We start from the raw sequence: 21,423 nt of genomic DNA on the forward strand, positions 1-21,423 counted from the left end.
AGCTTTCCCTGATGCACCTGTCTGTCCGTTCCCCACTTGCACATCGTCCTTGAGTCCCACTATCTCCAGGACCGCCTTCTCCCAAGGGGTGAGGTGGGCTACTGAGGGTGGCACTCCTCCTGTCCTCGCTCTTTCCCTCTTATTGTGAGCTCTCTTTTCCTGCAATGAGGGAGACAAGTGGAGTTTGAGTGAGAATGAAGGAGTGAGTGTAGAGAATCGATAGCATAGATGCTTAGAAGGAGACAAAGATGGAGTAAGTTGGCAAGACCAAGGGTCCTCCCTGTGTTTTGTAAGTTGTTTTCATAGCATCACAGTGATAGGGAGTATGAGGGCTGCATAGTCAAATAGTTAGGTGAATGTGACCATAGAGAGAGAGGGAATGGGTAACGATTTCAGTGTCAAGTGGGATGTGGAGGAAGAGGTTGCTAAATCTGAGTGCTGGTGAGGAGAGACAATGGGGATCAGATTGAGGGTGATGGCAAAGTCATACTCACTTTTCCAGTGCGCAGAAGGTCATGAAACCTCTTCCTGCACTGAAGCCAGGTTCTGCGGATGAGGGACAACGAGTTCACCTCCTGGGCCACCTGGACCCACACAACCTTCATCTGCTGGGGAGGCTTCTTCCTCCCTGAAGAAGGGAAGAGCACCTCCTTACTAGCTCTTGCTCCCTCCACCAAAGCTTGCAGGGCGATGTCATCAAATCTGGGAGCAGACTTAGGTCTCCCACTGCTCATTCTACCTCCAGGTCCCTCTCACTGCAAAGGCCAAAAGGTTGGCAGTCTGCGGAAGAAGCAAGGCTTCTTGCAGACCTTAAATGCAGCAGCAATGATGACGTCATCGGAGGCGAGTTTCAGACTGAAAAAACTAATTGGGCCAGGGGTTCCCACACGCTGGAACTCAATTGCCCAATTATGTGAAAATCGCACCAATCTCCCACAGCGATTTGGAATCGGGTGGATAACACGAAAAGCGGATGACACGACCCCAGCCCTTTGTGTATTCTCAATGTGGTTATAAAACACCGTGTTGGAAAGCACTTATTTTTCAACTGTGAAGTCAAGTTTTTATGTTCAGAGGACACTCAAGTAATGATTGTTCAGCCAGTTTCAAAATCCCTCATAACTAAGAAAGACGCAATATGGAAGAAGTGTCAGAAAAATTCAGTTAACCACACTTGGCTGTCTGCCCGATAGTATTAAACAGTCACAGAGGATACACGATTCACCAAAGCGCTTAAAGAGCATTTGGTTTTACCTGCTTATTCCACTTCCACCCCCTCCCCACCATCATCTTCGGATTTCCCACCAGATGCGACATGCCATTCCCGGTCCAGTGGGCTGATGCCATGCCTCTGTGAATGCCATTCTGCAGCCGACTATTAGGCTTCTTCGGCAGCACCTCCCAAACCCGTGATCTCTTCCACCTAATAGGACAAGGGCAGCAGGCGCATGGGAACACCACCACCTCCAAGTTCCCCTCCAAGTCACACACCATCCTGACTTGGAAGTATATCACCGATCCTTCATCATCGCTGGGTCAAAATCCTGGAACTCCCTCCCTAACAGCACTGTGGGAGTATCTTCACCACACGGACTGCAGTGGTTCAAGAAGGCGGCTCACCACCACCTTCTCAAGGGCAATTAGGGATGGGCAATAAATGCTGGCCTTGCCAGCGACGCCCACATCCCAGGAATGAATAAAAAAAGATGCAGCACAGCAATACGGCATGGCTTCCTCCTCCCAGCCTCTCCTTGTACTAATTTGGCAAACTACAGATTTCCCGTCCAGGCATTTCTGAAAGGAATTTGGAATGATGTGGATTTAATTTACATTTTTACAACAATGTATTTTTATGGAACATTGGAAAAAGGTTTCCTCTAATTTTTCCAGCCCTGTCATTTACTTCTTTGAGTAACACGCGATGGGTTGGGAAGTAAGTGATTTTTCTAGTACATGCAGCAATATCCACTTCCCACTGTATAGAGTAAAAGTCTTACCTTTGTGAGAGAAAAATTAGGTCAATTGTATGGAAAAAGGGTAAAATTAAAACCAAAAGTCTGAATGTGGTGGTGTGCAGCTGAATAGCGAACAAGTAGTGTTAATATAAATTATTTTAGAGTTTTCTGCAATAGTATTTTGCCTATTCCGCCCTATCCTATGACACTACTCACCTCTATGTATTCTTTCTCCAGCAGGAAGAGCATGTGAATGGCCACAGACACCTTCGCTGATTCTGACACCAGTCTACCCCATGGCTTTGCCAACAGCAGGAGGTAAGCTGACCGTGTTAGACAGTTCGATTCCCAAAACAAACTTGTCTTGATAGCACCAATTTTAAAAGGAAAATAAAAGTAATTTTACTCCTTTGAACTCAGTGTGTATGAAATGCAATTGCTGCTGATTAAGGTTCTGAATTATGAATTCTTTAAATAACAGGGATTCTGCTGTTTGGGGAAAAAGAATGCATAATTAATTTAAAGAACTGCACTGGTGTTCTTGTGTACCTAATTGACTTTTTTCACGACCTGTTCAACCAAGACCATCTAGGTTGAGAGCTGTGGTCAGATCTCTGTTATAGTGTAAATTTGTTCAGTCTCATTCTGCAGTATGAAAAGACCATTTTGGAATTTAAAAGGACAACCAAATTAAAATCTTTTTAAGTTAAACCTTTAATTACATTAGCCACTTTCCCTTTCATTGTTTTTGCTGAAGTGTATGCTATTTCTTTAGTCAAGACCACTTTAGCTTCCTGGGTTGTAATGACAAGTGCTTTTTCTGTAGAGAATTATGGGTGTAAGGCATCATTGAACAGTGATGCTTCCTATTAACCTTGTGATGTCACCTTATCCACAAGTGGACCGGTGACATGACTTTCCCATAGTGCTTGGCAAGGAGATATATTTGTCCCAGTCAACAATGTTCATACGATGCCAGAAAACTAGTAGGAACATCTTTTGTTATTTCCGGCACACTAGGTCCCATGAGTAATCTCAAAATACATTCTGAAGTAGAATCAATTCAGTGGCTCAGAGGGGGCCTTGACAGAGAGCTGCTCTTTTGGTGAGAAAGAATCTTTCTGTTCAGAACTCGTGATAAGTGCATGATGTGATCATTCCACTTGGCAAACTTTATAACGTGGTCAAATTGCACACTAGCAACACTCATCAAATAACATTGTGGCTTTTCCTTACCAAGTGATGACAATACTCTAATGTCCCAAATAAGCCAGCACGGCATTCTCGAATCATAAAGAGTTAGAAACCATATAGCATAGCTGTTAGATTAAAACTATATTGAAAAGTGAATCATTTAATGAGAAGGATTGCTTTACTATTGGGTTTAGTTAACATTGAATGGACGGTAGAACCACAATGCAACAATCTGATGGTAATAATGACCTGAAAGACCTTTGCGCTTATGTTATTTATTCCCTTTTTGGTTTTCCCACTGCTGCCACACTATCTCCATTCAAGAGGATGAGATCCTGTGAGCCACAAATCTCTGTTACGGCTGTGAATATTGATCCATGTTGACTTGATACGAGTTATGCATACGTGGGGCTGAACTTATTTTCCAAGACCTTCCCCTCCTTGCCCATAAAGGGTATGTTCTGTGATTGTGATGTGCTCCTTCTAATATCGAAGCAAAGGACTAATGAAGTGCCCATAATGAGTGCAATCTGATTCATTGCCCATTAAGGTTGGCAAGAGATTGTGAATCGCACCTTAGCTACTTCAGGGAATGTTTATGCGTTATCTCAGCAGTTTGCTTCAGCATTGGACTTTGCCTCATCAAAATGATTTGAAATGAGATGATAAATCAAGAACTTCTAATTCATTTTTGCCTAATCACTGGCAACATTGGTCTAATGAAAGCACTACTTCGTTACACATGTCATAAGAAAAATATCAGCTTTCTGTCAATTTATGGTTGGCCTTGTACAATTGCTGAACTAGTGATATCCAAACCTGTTGGAGGTTTTCCCTATCGGTTTTATCTTAGGCAAGCCCATGTTAAACGAAAAAAGAAAGACTTGCATTTATATAGGGGGAAAAATTCAGTTGGTTGCACCACCCGTTAGCACCTTAAGAGGGCGCTAAGTTGGGTGCAAACCAATTAGCGCCCGGGCGCGGCGATATCTGCGCCTCTCGCGAAATTGACCGGACATTTTGCGGCGGCGCTAAACAATACTGCCCGATCTCCTGCGCACGCAGATCTTGACGTCATTCGAGAGTGCAACGCCCTTGGGGCGCCCTGGACCGGAAATTCAGTGGCGCCCCCCTCCTTTCCGCCTGGCGCTACCAACGACAGGTTGACTGGAACACTTCCCAGTCGCTGTGGGGCTGGGGGGGGCGCTATTTAAAGGGGGCCTCTTCCTGGCTTTTGTGTGGTAGCCATTTTTGCACCACTCATTCTGAGAGAGAGAGAGAGATTTGCAGAGAGATAAAAGAGAGAAAGAGAGACTTCTGCATTGAATCAACGCTGTCTGAGGTAGTTTTGGCTTCTGACCATAACTTTGCAGGTACTTTGCTTTTTGACCTTCATAACTTTGATTGGCCAGATACTATGGGGGCTGCAATGAATGGGAACGTCGTCCTTCTCCATCACATTCGGAGGGCACAGAGACGCAGAGAGAGAATGGCAATCATGGCCAGACGGAGGAGAGCCAACAGGCCTCGGTACAGGAGACCTTACCCTCCCAGGGTTTTTCGCCAACAGTTCTCCTACATTAATATGTCTGAGGAGCAGTGTTTGCGAAGGCTGCGATTCAGCAAGGAGGTGGTCACTGAGCTGTGCCACCTGCTTCAGCCAGATCTGCAGCCTCAACTGAGGAGCAGGACGTCTCTGTCAGTGACAGTGAAGATAACAGTGGCTCTCAACTTTTATGCCACCGGCTCATTTCAATCAGCTACTGGGGACATCACCAATAACTCTCAGTTCGCGGTGCATTGCTGCATCCGTCAGGTAACAAATGCCCTCTTTAAAAGGAGACGAGAGTACATCTCTTTCCTCATGACCCCGGACAAGCAGCAAGAACGCGCAATGGGCTTTGCTAGGATAGCGGGCTTCCCCACGGTGCAGGGCGCCATTGACTGCACGCATGTGGCTTTGCGGGCACCGCAAGAGAATGCTGAGGAGTTCCGCAACCGAAAGGGCTTCCATTCCTTAAACGTCCAGTTGGTCTGTGACCACAGACAGCTGATACTCGCTGTCAATGCCCACTTTCCAGGCAGCAGCCATGATGCCTTCATCCTGCGCCAGACTTCTGTGGCAGACCTTTTCCAGGCACCGCATCACCCAGGAGGTTGACTTCTTGGGGACAAGGGATATCCTCTGTGCACCTGGCTGATGACACCGCTCCGTTCGCCCAGCACCCATGCTGAGCTACGATACAACGAGAGCCATCAAGCTACCAGGAACATCGTTGAGCACACAATCGGTGTGCTCAAGCAACGGTTCTGCTGTCTGGACCATTCTGGAGGAACCCTGCAGTACTCGCCTGAGCGAGTCTCCCACTTCGTTGTTGTGTGCTGCATGCTGCATAACCTGGCAATCCTCAGGACCCAGCCAATGCCAGCAGACATTGGAGCACCAGCAGAGGAGGAGGAGGAAGATGAGGAGGATGATCATCAGCAGCACCAAGGTGGGAGGGAGGCACAAAGTGGAAGGGCCATCCGTCAAAGGCTCATAGCAAATCGCTTCTAGGCCCCCTCTGAGGGAATGGCTTCTGCCATTCAAACAACCTGAATGAAACCATCCCGCAAACCATAAGCCGGTCAAGGCAACAATGAGTGCAAAGACCAAACATGCACATTTTGAATACAGACACTTCTTTATTTCACAAACTGTGTCTCATTTCCTCATGACAAAGTAATAGAATAAAACACAAAAAAACAGTCATTCACATAACTGGCTCTCACAACCTGAAGACAATGTCCAAAACAGTAACAAAAATTTGACCACGAACCTCGGCCTTCAATAAAACAATGAAAGACATATTGCCACACCTCCGACTTTTTGCCCTTCGAGGGTGATCTGCTTCCCTTGCAAAATTGCCCCCTTCCCACCCTACAGCTCCTCCGTAATGGGACCCCAGTGGCTGGAGCAAGGCTGGGGGAAGGCTGCTGAGTGTCAGAAACTGAGACTGCAGATGCCCTTGAGGGACGGCCTGGACCAGCTCTAGGCCTGGAGGGCCCGGCTGCTGACTGCTCCAACTCTGCATGGGCGGCAGCAGTCTGTCCTACAGGTGGTGGCAACTGCAGTGGAGAAGTGCCAGTGGTGGGAGCAGGAATGCTGTCATCTTGAGAGAGGACAGCAACTCCCTGCTCGACCGACACACTGGCACTTCCACGGGGCAGCACTTCAGCATCCGGAGCAATCTGATGGAGCACAGATTGCTGGCCTGCTGCGGCGCGGTGAGAGCCCCGGGGAAATCTGCCCGATCCAGCGATGGTGGCAGCAGTCAGTGCTCGCGTGGCCTCAATCTGTGTCTGCATGAGACCAGTCACTGACTGCATTGCAGCACTTAGCATTTGCGTGGCAGCCGCCTGTGCTACAGCGAGGTGCTCCACATTCCTTGCCAGTGATTCAATGGATTCGGGCATTCTTGCCACTGCAGCCATGAGCTCAGTGTGCCTTTGCTCCGCCTGGGCGCTCATTTCAGCGAGGACCCACTCCTCATCTGCGTTCAGTGCAGCAGGACTCGAGGCCATACTCTCCGTCCGGGGAGAAGGCCCCCAAGCTTCCCTACCCCCCTCGCGTTGCTGCAGCCCGCTGGGTCCTGGAGCTTCACCCTCATCAGACCATTCCCCCCTGCTCCCCTCCAGGGAAGGCATGTCCTCAGTATGGGCATGGGCTGCCTCGGTAGAGGGTGGCACTGATGGTCCGGCTTCCTCTTCCTCCTCGCCTTCAGCTTCACTCTCACTGGCAGCTTGTGCGCCCGTCTCCTCACCTGGTGAATCACCATCTGAAAGCAGGGAGGTACAAGAGTGGCTTTAGCGTGAGGACAGGGTGGCAGCAAGGGAAGCATGAGTGCAGCGATTTAGTGATTTGGATTGAAAGTGCCAAAGGCTGCTGTTGTGAGGAACAAGTGGAAGGAGAGAGGACAAAAAGGTGATGACCTTACCATTGCTTTCCAGAATGGGGTCGGCGTCTCCAGTGGCGACGGGCCCAATCACCCGGCTTGCCACAATCCTGTGGACGCGCTGCTCAAGATCGCTGAGGGCTTGAAGGTGAGGCCGCCCTCCACCGGTCGGTTGTTGCTGTCTCCTATTATGAGACAGCTTGGCCTGCAAGAAAAAGGACAGCGTCTGAGTAACTATGCAGCCCTGATCTTGCCTGAAATGCCTCCCATGGTTGAATAGCCCTTACTGTATGCAAAGTGTGGAATGTGCATGTGTGTTTCATGAAAGGGCCATAGGTGTTGGATGGCTGTTGGTCATTGGGGCTTTCAAGACCATCTGGCCATAAAGTGAGGTGGAGATGGAGGGATGAAGAGGTTTTGAAAAAAAGGCACTCACCCTGACGACCCGAGTGAGGTCGTTGAACTTTTTCCTACATTGCACCTGGGTCCTAGGCACCATGCTGCTTGAGGACACTCTCTGAGCCACCTCCCTCCACACTTTCCTGTACTCGCTTGGCAAAGGCCTCCTGCCACTCTCTGGGTACAGAATGGATCTTCTGCGCTCCACCCCGCAAACCAGAGCCTCCAAAGCCCACTCGCAGAAACGCTGCGCTCGTTCCCTGGCCCTTTCCATAGTGCCTGGCTGCTAGATTTAGCCACAGGTCTGCCCAGGCCGAGAGTCAAGGCTCCACTGAGCAGGGTGTGGCTGCAGAGCAAGATCGACCCTCCCCTTTAAGAACTGACCGGCGCCAGTGTGTCTGTGTTCAATCGCTAACTGACAGCACCTGCACTGTGCCCGCCCTCTGAGGTAGCGCCTCGCTCCTCGGCCTTAGCGCCTTAAGAGAGTTGTGTAGCGCCTGATTTAGCGCTCCAATCACCTCCAGGGGCGATAAAAGCCAAGTTTGCTGTCGGAGGCGATAATTAGCGCCAGGCGCTAATCTTTGCACCCGGCCGATAATTGCGCCCCAAATGGGGTGATACCGAATTTCTCCCCCATAGTGTCTTTAATGACCACAGGATGTCCCGAAGCACTTTACAGCCAATTAAGTACTTTTGAAGTGAAGTCACCATTGTAGGAAATGCTGGAGCCGATTTGCACACAGCAAGGTCCCACAAACATCAATCTGATAACGACCAGATAATATGTTTTTTAGTGAAGTTGGTTGAAGGATAGATGTTGGCTAGGACACCAGGGAGAACTTGCTTGCTCTCTGAAATAATGCAGTGGGATCTTTTGCGTCCACCTGAGAGGACAGACGGGGCCTCAGATTAACATCTCATCCGAAAGATGACACCTCCGACAGTGCAGCACTCCCTCAGTAATGCAGTGGAGTGTCAGCCTAGATTTTGTGCTCATGTTTCTGGAGTGGAACATGAGCCCACAACCTTCTCACTCAGAGTCAAGAGTGCCACCACTGAGCCATGGCTGACACCGAGGGCTGGATTTTTCCAACCTCGGCTGGTCCGTGGTGGGCGATGTCCGTGGCGTGTGGGGACCTTGCATCTGTCTCGATCCCAGCCTCCAACAAGATTTTACATTAATAGGGCTTCTTAAGCAAACCCTGCAAGGTGCCACATAATTAATAGGATGCGAGTCTGATAACGTCGTTTGATGACGCGTCATCAGCCAGTTTCCTTAAAGGGGCCATGTCCAAATTGATTTTGACAGTTCTGCTGTCCGTGTTCTGCAGCATTGAGGTGCTGCAAATAAATAAATGCTGTTCTTGCCAGCGACGCCCACATCCCATGAACGAATAAAAAAAAAATCTTACTCGCACCAACTTACCTTGCACCTCCACCCATCCCTCTCTATCTACATTATCACTTCCCCATCTCACTAGCCACCCCTCACACTCACCCTCATCCTAGTCCAATCATACCAACTAACATTACACAAGGGTAGGCACTTGGGTGTTGTATGTAATGTTCATGTGAAGGTTTTGTTAATGTGGTGTCAAACATTGAAATCTTTATTTTGCACACTTTGCGTTCTTGGACAGATTTGTGTGCACCTTTTGAAGTGTCTTAGTGAGTTGCAGTGAATGGTGAGACATAAGCGAACCCCCCCCCCCCACAATGGCGATGAGTATGAAAGGAATGGCTTGGGCATTATAGGGATGCTTTATGGTGTAGGTTTGGGATGGTGCCAACCTGGCGCATCATGTGGCAGCCAGGGTGTACAGCATCAAGAGAAGTAAATCTGGCCATGGTGAGGCCATCCCTGGTGTCCCAGGCAGCAATGTGGTCGGGTGCTGATGCCCTGTGTCCTGTGCAGCATCAGGTTATTGCGGAGCAGGTTGGTGTTGTTGTTGGTGCTGCTGGTGTGCCTGGTGATGTTGGTGTTGCGGCTGATTGTGGTAGGGTTCTGACGACCAAGGAGAGATTTTTTTCAAGGGCACCAATGCTGATGGAATAGATGGCAGCTGAAGTTGAGATGACAGAGCTATCTGTCAATGGTGAGACAGGTTGCTCCAAGGAGGTGACACTGGATAGAGAGTTTGCTCCAAACACTTCAAACCTCCATAAAGCTGAAAAGTGTATTCCAAATCCTGAAGGCTCGTTTCTAAGATTGGAAATTGAACAGCTGTAAAATGGTAGCTTTTATACCACTTTTGCAGCTGTCAACTATTCACAGCAATGCAGAGTCATTGAGAACCCGACACTTACCTGACGTGATCCCCGAGCGCCGGGAACCTCATAAAAAACATGGAAAAATCGTTAGGACCTGATAAAATGCTGCTTAAATACCTTTAAGCAGCCTCTTAAGTATCTCAGTTGCCTGACCCGCCACTTAATGCCGGGTCTGCAAACCACAGGCAGAGCCAGCACTTGGGAAATTAACAAGGAGGCGGGTTCAGAGCGGACTTCTGCCCCACTGTCAATCACTGCTGTTTTGATAGCGGACCTGCCTCCGAACCTGCACTCTGAGCACTGGCAAAATTCAGCCCCTAATGTGTTGTTGAGGATTTTTCTGTTTTATAATAGGCCAGCCCATGTTGAGTTTTTTTCCCTCGTCCATGAATCCAAAATTTGTTTGGTCTCTGATTGATCATCTCGACTAATTTGAGACTGAACTGGCATCTGTTGACCAGCATGCATTGCGGAAATGAGTGGAAACTTTGCTGCCCGTATCCTAACCCATACCAGGTCTCGTTCACCGATCACCCCTGTGCTCGCTGACCTATATTGACTCCCGGTCCAGCAACGCCTCCATTTTAAAATTCTCAACCTTGTTATCAATTACCTCAATGGCCTCGCCCCTCATATCTCTGTAACCTTCTCCAGCCCTACAACCCTCTGAGACCTCTGCACTCCTCGAATTCTGACCTCTTCAGCATCCTCAATTTTCATCGCTCCACCATGGGCGTCCATGCCTTCATGCCTAGGCCCTGAGCTCTGGAATTCCCTCCCTAAACCTCTCTGCATCTCTATTTCTCTCTCTCTCTTAAGGTCCAAGACCCCTGTCCTAATATCTCTTTATGTGGCTCGGTGTCAAATCTTTGTCTGGTATCGCTCCTGTGAAGCGCATTGGAACGTTTTACTGCGATAAAGGTGCTGTATAAATGCAAGTTGTTGTTGTTGAACTAATGCAATTTGAAATATTTTAGTTGTGAAAGGTGCTAATCCTTTGCTGCTGCCATTCTGTACAAACTCTAAGGGGGAGAAATTCAGTTGGTTGCGCCACCCATTAGCGCCTTAAGAGGGCGATAAGTGGGGCGCGAACCAGCTAGCGCCCAGGCGCGGCGATACATGAACCTCTCGCGAAATTGAGCAGACATTTAGCGGCGGCGCTAAACCGCAACGCCCGCTCAGCTGCGCATGCAGATCTTGACGTCATTTCAGAGTGCAACGCCCTTGGGGCACCCCGGACCGGAAATTTAGTGGCGCCCCCCTCCTTTCCGCCTGTCGCTCCCAATGACAGGTTGACTGGAACGGTTCCCAGTCGCTGTGGGGCTGGGGGGGCGCTATTTAAAGGGGGCTCTTCCTGGCTTCTTTGTGGTATCCATTTTTGGACCACTCCTTCTGAGAGAGAGAGAGGGATTTGCAGAGAGACAAAGGGAGAGAAATTTCTGCATTGAGTCAGCACTCGCTGAGGTACTTTTGGCTTCTGACCAGAACTTTGTAATTGCTTTGCTTTTTCACTGGCATAACTTTGAGTGGCCACATACTATGGAGGCTGCAATGGATGGGAACGTCAATATGTCTGAGGAGCAGTGTTTTCGGAGGCTGCGATTCAGCAAGGAAGTGGTTACTGAGCTCTGCCACCTGCTTCAGCCAGATCTGCAGCCTCAACTGAGGAGCAGGACGTCTCTGTCGGTGGCAGTGAAGGTAACAGTGGCTCTCAACTTCTATGCCACCGGCTCCTTTCAATCCGCTACTGGGGACATTGCCAATATCTCCCAGTTCGCGGTGCATTGCTGCATCTGTCAGGTAACAAATGCCCTCTTTGAAAGGAGACGACAGTACATCTCCTTCCCCATGACCCCGGACAAGCAGCAAGAACGCGCAATGGGCTTTGCAAGAATAGCAGGCTTCCCCATGGTGCAGGGCGCCATTGACTGCACGCATGTGGCTTTGCAGGTGCCGCAAGAGAATGCCGAGGATTTCCGCAACCGAAAGGGGTTCCATTCGTTGAACGTCCAGTTGGTCTGTGACCACAGACAGCTGATACTCCCTGTCAATGCCCACTTTCCAGGCAGCAGCCACGACGCCTTCATCCTGCGCCAGACTTCTGTGGCAGACCTTTTCGAGGCCCAGGCTCACTCAGGAGGCTGGCTTCTCGGGGACAAGGGCTATCCTCTGTGCACCTGGCTGATGACCCCGCTCTGTTCGCCCAGCACCCCTGCTGAAGAACGATACAATGAGAGCCATCAAGCTACCAGGAACATCATTGAGCACACAATCGGCATGCTCAAGCAACGGTTCCGCTGTCTGGACCATTCCGGAGGAGCCCTTCAGTACCCGCCTGAGCGAGTCTCCCACTTCGTTGTTGTGTACTGCATGCTGCATAACCTGGCAATCCTCAGGACCCAGCCAATGCCACCGGACATTGAAGCACCAGCAGAGGAGGAGGAGGAGCAGCAGCACCAAGACGGGAGGGAGGCACAAAGTGCAAGGGCCGTCCGTCAGCGGGTTATAGCAAGTCGCTTCTAGGCCCCCTCTGAGGGAAAGGCTTCTGCCATTCAAAGAACTTGAATGGAACCGTGCCACAACCCCTAAGCCGGTCAAGGCAACAATTAGTTCAAAGAGCAAACATGCACATTCTGAATAAAGACACTTCTTTATTTAACAAACTGTGTACCCTTCCCGCATGACAAAGTAATAGTAAGAAACCCCCAAAAAAACAGTCAATCACATAACTGGCTCTCACAACCTGGAGACAATGACCAAAACAGTAACAAAATTATGACCACGATCATCAGCCTTCAATAAAACAATTAACAACATTTTGCCACACCTCCTACTTTTTGCCCTTCGAGGGTGATCTGCTTCGCTTGCGAGATTGGCCCCTTCCCACCCTGCAGCTCCTCCATAATGGGACTCCAGTGGCTGCAGCAAGGCTGGGGGAAGGCTGCTGAGTGTCAGAAACTGAGACTGCAGATGCGCTTGAGGGACGACCTGGACCAGCTCTGGGCCTGGAGGGCCCGGCTGCTGACTGCTCCAACTCTGCATGGGCGGCAGCAGTCTGTCCTACAGGTGGTGGCAGCTGCAGTGGAGAAGTGACAGTGCTGGCAGCAGGAATGCTCTCATCCTGAGAGAGGACAGCAACTCCCTGTTCGGCCGACACACTGGCACTCCCACGGGGCAGCACTGCAGCATGCGGAGCAATCTGCTGGAGCACAGATTGCTGGCCTGCTGCGGCGCGGTGAGGGCCCCGGGGAATCCTGCCCGATCCAGCGAGGGTGGCAGCAGTCAGTGCCCGTGTGGCCTCAGTCTGCGTCTGCATGAGACCAGCACTTAGCAATTGCGTGGCAGCCGCCTGTGCTGCGCCGAAGTCCTGGACAATCAAGGCCCCTGTGTTTCCCTACCCCCCTCATGTTGCTGCAGCCCGCTGGGTCCTGGAACTTCACCCTCATCAGACCATTCCCCCCTGCTCCCCTCCAGGGAAGGCGTGTCCCCAATATGACCATGGGCTGCCTCGGCAGAGGGTTGCGCTGATGGTCTGGCTTCCTCTTCCTCCTCGCCTTCAGATTCACTCCCAGTGGCAGCTTGAGGGCCCGCCTCCTCACCTGGTGAATCAGCATCTGAAAGCAGGGAGGTACAAGAGTGGCTTTAGCGTGAGGACAGGGTGGCAGCAAGGGAGGCATGAGTGCTGCGATGTACTGATTTGGCTCGAAAGTGGCAAAGGATGCTGGTGTGAGGAACAAGTGGAAGGAGAGAGGTCAAAAAGGTGATGACCTTACCATTGCTGTCCATAACAGGGTCGGCATCTCCAGTGGCGATGGGGCCAAGCATCCGGCCTGCCATAATCCGCTGGACTCGCTGCTCCAGATCGGTCAGGGCTTGAAGGTGAGGCCGGCCTCCCCCGGTCCATTGCTGCTGCCTCCTATTATGCGCCAGCTTGCCCTGCAAGAGAAAGGACGGGGTCTGAGTACAGTGTGCAGCCCTGATCTTGGCTGCAATGCCTCCCATGGTCGATTAGCCCTTACAGTGTGCAGCCCTGATCTTGGCTGCAATGCCTCCCATGGTCGAATAGCCCTTACAGTGTGCAAAGTGCTGAATGTGCGTGTGAGTTTCCTGAAAGGGCCATAGGTGCAGGATGAGTGCTGGGCATTGGGGCTTTCAGGACCCTTTGGCCATAAAGTGAGGTCGTGATGCAGGGATGAAGAGCATTCTGAAAAGGGCACTCACCCTGACGACCCGAGTGAGGTCGTTGAACTTCTTCCTGCATTGCACAGGGGTCCTAGGCACCATGCTGCTGGAGGTCACTCTGTGAGCCACCTCTCTCCAAGCTTTTCGATAGTCGCTGGGCAGCGGCCTCCTGCCACTGTCCGGGTAAAGGAGAGATCGCCTGTGCTCCACCGCACCAACCAGAGCCTCCAAGGCCCCCTCGCTGAACCGCTGCGCTCGCTCCCTGGCCCTCTCCATGGTCCTTGGCTTAAGTATGTGGCAACAGGTCAGTCCAGGCCGAGATTCAGGGCTCCGATGCGCAGGGTGTGGCTGTATGTCAAGATTGACCCTCCCCTTTAAGAGCTGACCGGCGCCAGCGTGTCTGTGTGCAATCGCTAACTGACAGCACCTGCGCTGCGCCCACCCTCGGAGGTAGCGCCTCGCTCCTCCGGCTTAGCGCCTTAAGACAGTCGTGCAGCGCCTGTTTTAGCGCTCCAATCACCTCCTGGGGCGAAGGAGGCCAATTTAGCAGTAGGTGGCAATAATTTGCGCAGGGCGCAAAATTTCGCGCCCGGCCGATACTTACACCCCAAACGGGGCGATACCAAATTTCTCCCCCTAAGAGTTGGCTCATTGCAAATGGAGATTCCGCAATAATTTCCACTTGCCAACTTCTAAGCCAGCTTAAAAAATATTCATCCTCAGCTACCATTTTTCTTTTTCAATTAAATATTTTAGAGCATCGCCACTTAAGCAATTCTTCCATAGCAGTTTTGATTATATAGATATGGCTATTAGAATGAGTCATGGTGCCTTCCATATTTTGGGAAGATGCCAGATATTCTAGATTCCTTTGATTTCTGGGGGTTCATTTGCTAGCTGGCTGCGAGTCTCTGATGGTAACTGTGTAAAATTGCAGCTCGCCACTTAATTTGATTAATTAGCGCAGTTTCAATTTAGGCCTTTTTTTGGGTGAATGCCAGAGATGAAGCTATTTTTAAAATTATTTTTTATTCATTCTTGGGACGTGCATGTTGCTAGCAAAGCCAGCATTTATTGCCCATTCTTAGTTGCCCTTGAGAAGGTGGTGGTGAGCCACCTTCATGAACCGTTGCAGTCCGTGTGGTGAAGGTACTCCCACAGTGCTGCTAGGTAGGGAGTTCTAGGATTTCAACCTAGGAACAATGAAGGAGTGGCTGTATATGTCCAAGTCAGGATAGTGTGTGACTTGGAGGGAAACCTGGAAGAGTTGGTGTTCCCATGTGCCTGCTTCCCCTGTCCTGTTAGGTGGCAGAGGTCATGTGTTTGGGAGGCTCTGTCGAAGAAGCCTCAATGAAACATCTAGCTTTCAGACCCTTATCAAAACTAGTTGCATTTTAATTTATTCTTTTTTAAAAGAGAGAAAAACAATCATCAGATTTTAAAACTGGAGATCAAAAATAAATGTAGTAATTAAGAATGGAAGTGTTTGAGGGAGATCAAAGATAATGCCTTGGGTTTTCAAGAAGCTGCACCAAATTAGAATGTTCAGCATGTGACTAGTTCACTACAAGATGTACATTTTAGACACAGTGGAATGGATGTCTCTGAAGAAGTGAGAGTTTAATTAGCAACCAGCTGGAGGCTAAAGGATGGCAGCTACTTTATATTACCTTATTTGGAATCTTCAGAATGACTGACCTCTGACTGCTTGTCATCAACTTTTTTTAAAAACATGGAGCTAACTGTTAATGAGGCTCTGCCGGGCAGTCCTAACTCTTCATTTTGTTACTCATCCAGGTTTCAACCGCCTGTCCAATCCAAGGCTTCATACAGAATTTAATAATAGGCAGTGGTTTGAGACTGTCCTTCTTTCTGTAACAAACTGGTATTTTAACCTTCATAGTTCAGCAATTGAATGACAGAGTTCTGCCTTGATTTTATTTCAGCCTCTCTCTTTCATCAGCAAGCATACAAGCCTGACATGTGACAGTTGATAACAAATGAAACATCCATTGGTCTTGTAATTTTGCTGCTTATTTCAATCTTCAGTTCCGCCCTGATCGCTTGTCTTGCTTTCATAATAATTTGGCTCTAATGATGGAAAAGGAAACTAATTGCCGATTGCCAGTCCAGAAATGCTGGTTATGAATCTGATCCTTGTCAAAAATGTTTAGGAATCGTAGACGCAATGCAGGATGTATTAGCAAAAGGATCAATCAGGTGGTAATCATTGTGATGCCTAATTATGTTTTTATTGTTCTTTCAAAGAAAATGTACACAACATATCGTTCTAATGAGATGCACCACACATGCCTCCGCAGGTATCCATCAGCGAGATCTCTGCGGGGTTTCCATCAGCGAGACATCCGCGGGGTGTGCATCAGCGAGATCTCCGCGGGTGTCCGTCAGCGTGATCTCCGCGGGGTGTCCTTCAGCGAGATCTCCACAGGTGCCCATCAGCGAGATCTCCGCGGGTGTCCATCAGCAAGATCTCCTCGGGTGTCCATCAGCGAGATCTCCACGGGGGTCCATCAGCGAGATCTCCGCGGGGACCATCAGCGAGATCTCCGTGGGGGTCCATCAGCGAGATCTCCGCGGGGTGTCCATCAGCGAGATCTCCACGGGGTGTCCATCAGCGAGATCTCCGCGGGGTGTCCATCAGCGAGATCTCCGCGGGTGTCCATCAGCGAGATCTCCGCGGGTGTCCATCAGCGAGATCTCCGCGGGTGTCCATCGGCGAGATCTCCGCGGGTGTCCATCAGCGAGATCTCCGCGGGTGTCCATCAGCGAGATCTCCGCGGGGTGTCCATCGGCGAGATCTCTGCGGGGTGTCCATCAGCGAGATCTCCGCGGGGTGTCCATCAGCGAGATCTCCGAGGGTGTCCATCAGCGAGATCTCCACGGGGTGTCCATCAGAGAGATCTCCGCAGGGTGTCCATCAGCGAGATCTCCGCGGGTGTCCATCAGCGAGATCTCCGCGGCTGTCCATCAGCGAGATCTCCATGGGGTGTCCATCAGCGAGATCTCCGCGGGTGTCCATCAGCGAGATCTCCGCGGGTGTCCATCAGCGAGATCTCCGCGGGTGTCCATCAGCGAGATCTCCGCGGGGGTCCATCAGCGAGATCTCCGCGGGGTGTCCATCAGCGAGATCTCCGCGGGGTGTCCATCAGCGAGATCTCCGCGGGGTGTCCATCAGCGAGATCTCCACGGGGTGTCCATCAGCGAGATCTCCGCGGGGGTCCATCAGCGAGATCTCCACGGGGTGACCATCAGCGAGATCTCCGCGGTGTGTCCATCAGCGAGATCTCCACGGGTGTCCATCAGCGAGATCTCCACGGGGAGTCCATCAGTGAGATCTCCACAGGTGTCATCGGCCCAAATGAATCTCTGTTCTGCCATGTGAGAAGAGATGTTCAATGCCACTCCCACCCCCAAACTCCAGAATTGACAGAGCAATGCATTAATGCTGCATCTACCAGACTGTCCTACACTTTCTTTGTGAATAGTGGTTATGCTCTTGATTGTGGAGTCACTGGAGTTTGGTAACACTGAGAAACTCCATTCAAACATGTTTAGGTAAACTTATTAAACCTCGTTGAATGCATTATTAAACAGCAGCATCACTTTCCCAGGGATGATATCAAGGCCTACATTTAATATCATTCAGTCCCAGTCATTTGCACAAAAGATGGTCCTTATCAGCATCATGGGCAAATTCTGCCTTCTGTCAAAATAATGCTGCAGCAGTTTGAATTATCTTACCACCTTACCCCACCCCTCCTCCCAGGGCAGCAAAACACTTCCGGAGAACATTGGTAAGTTGGTAGAATGGGCTTGCAACTGGCAAATGCGGGTTAATGTGGGGAAGTGTGAGGTAATGCATTTTGGGAGGCTAAACAAGGATTGGGAGTATAAACTCAATGGAAAGATGCTGATGGGTATGGATCAACAGAGAAAGAAAGAAAGAAGGACTTGTATTTATATAATGCCTTTCATGACCTCAGGTCGTTCCAAAGTGCTTTAGAGGCAATGAAGTACTTTTGAAGTGTAGTCACTATTGTAATGTAGGAGAGACCTAGAGGTGCAAATAAATACTGTAGTTCCTTGAAGGTGAGAGTGTAGGTAGATGCAGTCATAAAAAAGTCAGTGGCAGCTTGGGCTTTATAAATAGGGATACAGAACGCAAGAGCAAAGAGGTAAAGATATTTTTTTACGAGGCAATGAGGAGGCACAGTGGTGTGTGTAGTTTTGGGCACCCTTTAGAGTATGGAAATTAAAACTATAGAAAATGTACAATGTAGATTCACTGAGATGATTACAGTTGTGAAGAGAGATTTAACATACTGGGACTATTTTCACTGGAGCAGTGAAAATTAAGAGCAAATTCAATAGAGGCTTTTAAAATTATTAAGGGGTTTGATAGGGTGTATAGAGGAAGACCATTTTCTCTGTTTGAGGAGCCAGTGATGAGGGGTCCTCCAATTTAAGAGCAACATTAAGAGAGTGCAGAGAGAGGTTAAGATTAAAGTTGTTGGAGCATGGAATGCGTTGCCACAGGAAGTAGTTAAGGCAGAGCCCACTGCGTCAGTTAAGGGAAGAGCGGATAAATATTTGAAGCAGAGGAAGATACAAGGCTGTGGGGAAAGACCATGGCAGTTAGATTAGTTTTAATTTGCTCTAGCAAAGGCCTGGCACAGACACGATGGCTGCGATTTCCCCTACCTGGACGGGTCCGTGGTGGGCGAGGTCGGTGACGGGTCGCGGCCTCACTGCTGGCTCCATGCCGGCCTCCAACATGACTTTCCCCTGATTGGGTTTGTTCAGCCCCCCCAACGGGTTTCCCGGCCAGTTGAAGGAAGCGGGTCTGATGACGTCATTTCATGACGCATCATCAGCCGGTTTCCTTAAAGGCACTTTGTGCAACTTTACTTTGACATTTGTGCTGTCAGTGTTCTACAGCATTGAGGTGCTGCAAACACTGATAAGCACGGTTGCACCCAGGCTCTCCCATGACTCCCTCCATATGCTTATGGAGGCATCACAGCACGCCTTCCAATGGGCGGAAGAACCCTCCCCAAGAAACTAACACAGCCTGGTTGCACATTGCACAGGAGGGCACAAGCAGGGATGTCGTCAGGAGGACCTGGCTGCAGTGGCGCAAACGTTTCAATGATCTCAGTAGATCACGAAACGTTACTGCAAAGCCACACTCAACCTCATCCTGCTGTGCCAGTCATCACATTCTCATCACTCTGCCTTCCCGACCCTACTCCTGCACATCCTTACTCACACCAACTTACCGTGCACCTCCACCCATCCCTCTCTATCTACACTATCACATCCCCATCTCACTAGCCACCCCTCACACTCACCCTCATTCTAGTCCAATCATACCAACTAACAATACACAAGGGTAGGCACTTGTATGTTTTAGCCAATGTTCGTGTGAAGTTTCTGTTAATGTGCTGTCAAACATTGAAATCTTTATTTTCAACACTTTGTGTTCCTGGACAGATTTGTGTGCACTTTTGGAAGTGGCTTAGTGAGTTGCAGTGAATGGTGAGACATAACGGTACCCCCCGCAATGCTGATGAGTGTGAAAGGAATGGCTTGGGCATTGTAGGGATGCTTTATGGTGTTGGTGTGGGGTGGTGCCAGTCTGACGCATCATGTGGCAGCCAGGGTGTACAGCGTCAAGTAAAGTGGTGAGGCCATCCCTGACGTCCCGGACAGCAATGTGATTGGGTGCTGATGCCCTCTGTCCTGTGCAGCATCAGGTAATTGCGGAGAAGGTTGGTGTGGTTGTTGGTGCTGCTGGTGTGCCTGGTGATGCTGGTGTTGTGGTTGATCATGGTCAGATTATGAGGACCAAGGTGAGAAAGTATAAACCGTACCCATGCTGATGGAATAGATGGCAGGTGAACTTGAGATGAGAGAAGCAATCTGACAATGGTGAGAGAGGTTGCTCCAATGAGGTGCCACCTGATAGAGAGTTTGCTCCAAACACTTGCAATCTGCATAAAGCTCAATCTGTCTTCCAAAAGCAGTAAGCAACAGCTTCTGAGCTTGGAAAGTAAACAGCTGAGAGATGGGAGCTTTTATAGCCCATTTCAAGCTGTCAAGTAATGAGATGATTCCATGGTCATACAACCTGCTTAACAAACGTGATCCCTGAGCAGCATGGACCCCGTTGCCAAGCTAGTAAATTCTAAAGATGAGCTCAAAATTGTTGTTAATCCTTCATAATGACCTGAATTGCCTCCCCTGCCGCTGTGTGTTGGGTCTGCTCAGCACTGAGAGACCCGACATTTGGTAAAGGCGCATGGCGGCAGGTTGACAGCAGGGGGCCCGACCCGCTGTCAAAAAAAAGATCTTTCCCACCCAACCCGTCACCGCTGACCCCCAGGAAAATTCCCCCCCGATGGGCTGAATGCCCTCCTTCAGTGATGGAAACTTCTATGGTTCAAATTATTGCAGTAACATGTAGCTATTTTCCTTCTGTGAGATAGAACCTTCGATCAAGAAGCCCTGTTCTTACAGCCCTTGTTATTCCACTAAATCTAATTCCTACACCAAATGGTAGATTTATCACAATTCAAAATGTTATAACTGAGTCTGTATTCAAAAAATAGATCAAAATCTATTTTTATTTGGTGTTAGGCAGGGGACACTTGCAAATCATGAATAGTAAAAGAATATTGTCTCACATCTGATATGGGAAAACCCCAGGTATATTTGTGCAAGTTAAATCTTTATAACATGCTAACACACATAGCTGATTTATTTAGGAAAATATGGGTAATGAGATAGTCTACTGAGAGATGTAAGCTACAGTTCTGAGGGGAGATTTTCCAGGGTCTGTACCCAGGGGCACTGGATCGCAGGAGCACTGTGAATATTGGAAAATTGGAGTGGTTGGATTTTCTGATATTCGCTCTGCCCAGATGATCATCTTTTTAAAATTTGTTCTTATGATGTAGGTGACACTGACGGGCAGTATTTATTGCCCATCCCTAGTTGCCCTGAGGGCATTAAGGGTCAACAGTGTAGCTCACCTGGGCACAGAAACATGACTATTTTTCTTCTGGTGTTCACCCACCTTTATGGGGATATGAACTGTTGCGTATTCACTGCAACACTCATAAGTTCATTTTTATATATAAACTAGCTGGAGTGCCCGGTGGTGCCGAGGCTTTTTCGAGGGCATGTTGTTGTTGGAAGAGAGAGAGAGCGACTGGCGGGGGGGAAGAGAGAGAGCGACTGGGGGGGGGAAGAGAGAGAGCGACTGAGGGGAAGAGAGAGAGCGACTGGGGGGAAGAGAGAGAGCGACTGGGGGGAAGAGAGAGAGCGACTGGGGGGAAGAGAGAGCGACTGGAGGGAAGAGAGAGAGCGACTGGGGGGAAGAGAGAGAGCGACTGGGGGGAAGAGAGAAAGCGACGGGGGAAGAGAGAAAGCGACTGGGGGGAAGAGAGAGCGCGACTGGGGGG

At 49.6% G+C, this 21,423-nt stretch overlaps 1 protein-coding gene across 3 annotated transcripts in view; it reads left to right on the forward strand.

The window, feature by feature from the left end:
* Window positions 1–1,851: 1,851 nt before the first annotated feature.
* LOC147117753 (catenin delta-2-like) overlaps window positions 1,852–21,423 on the forward strand; it is a 1,234,825-nt gene continuing 1,215,253 nt past the window's right edge. For 2 of the 3 annotated variants that reach the window (XM_085988992.1, XM_085988995.1), the window contains exon 1: window positions 1,852–2,273. In XM_085988992.1, coding sequence (XP_085845118.1) covers window positions 2,252–2,273 — 22 coding nt within the window. In that variant the 5' untranslated portion in view covers window positions 1,852–2,251. The remainder of the gene's footprint in view (window positions 2,274–21,423) is intronic. The other variant, XM_085988993.1, reaches the window with a different exon arrangement.

Source organism: Somniosus microcephalus, chromosome 5 (genome assembly GCF_052327205.1).
Source record: "Somniosus microcephalus isolate GS21.2 chromosome 5, FLI_Smic_1.0, whole genome shotgun sequence".
Taxonomy (NCBI): domain Eukaryota; kingdom Metazoa; phylum Chordata; class Chondrichthyes; order Squaliformes; family Somniosidae; genus Somniosus; species Somniosus microcephalus.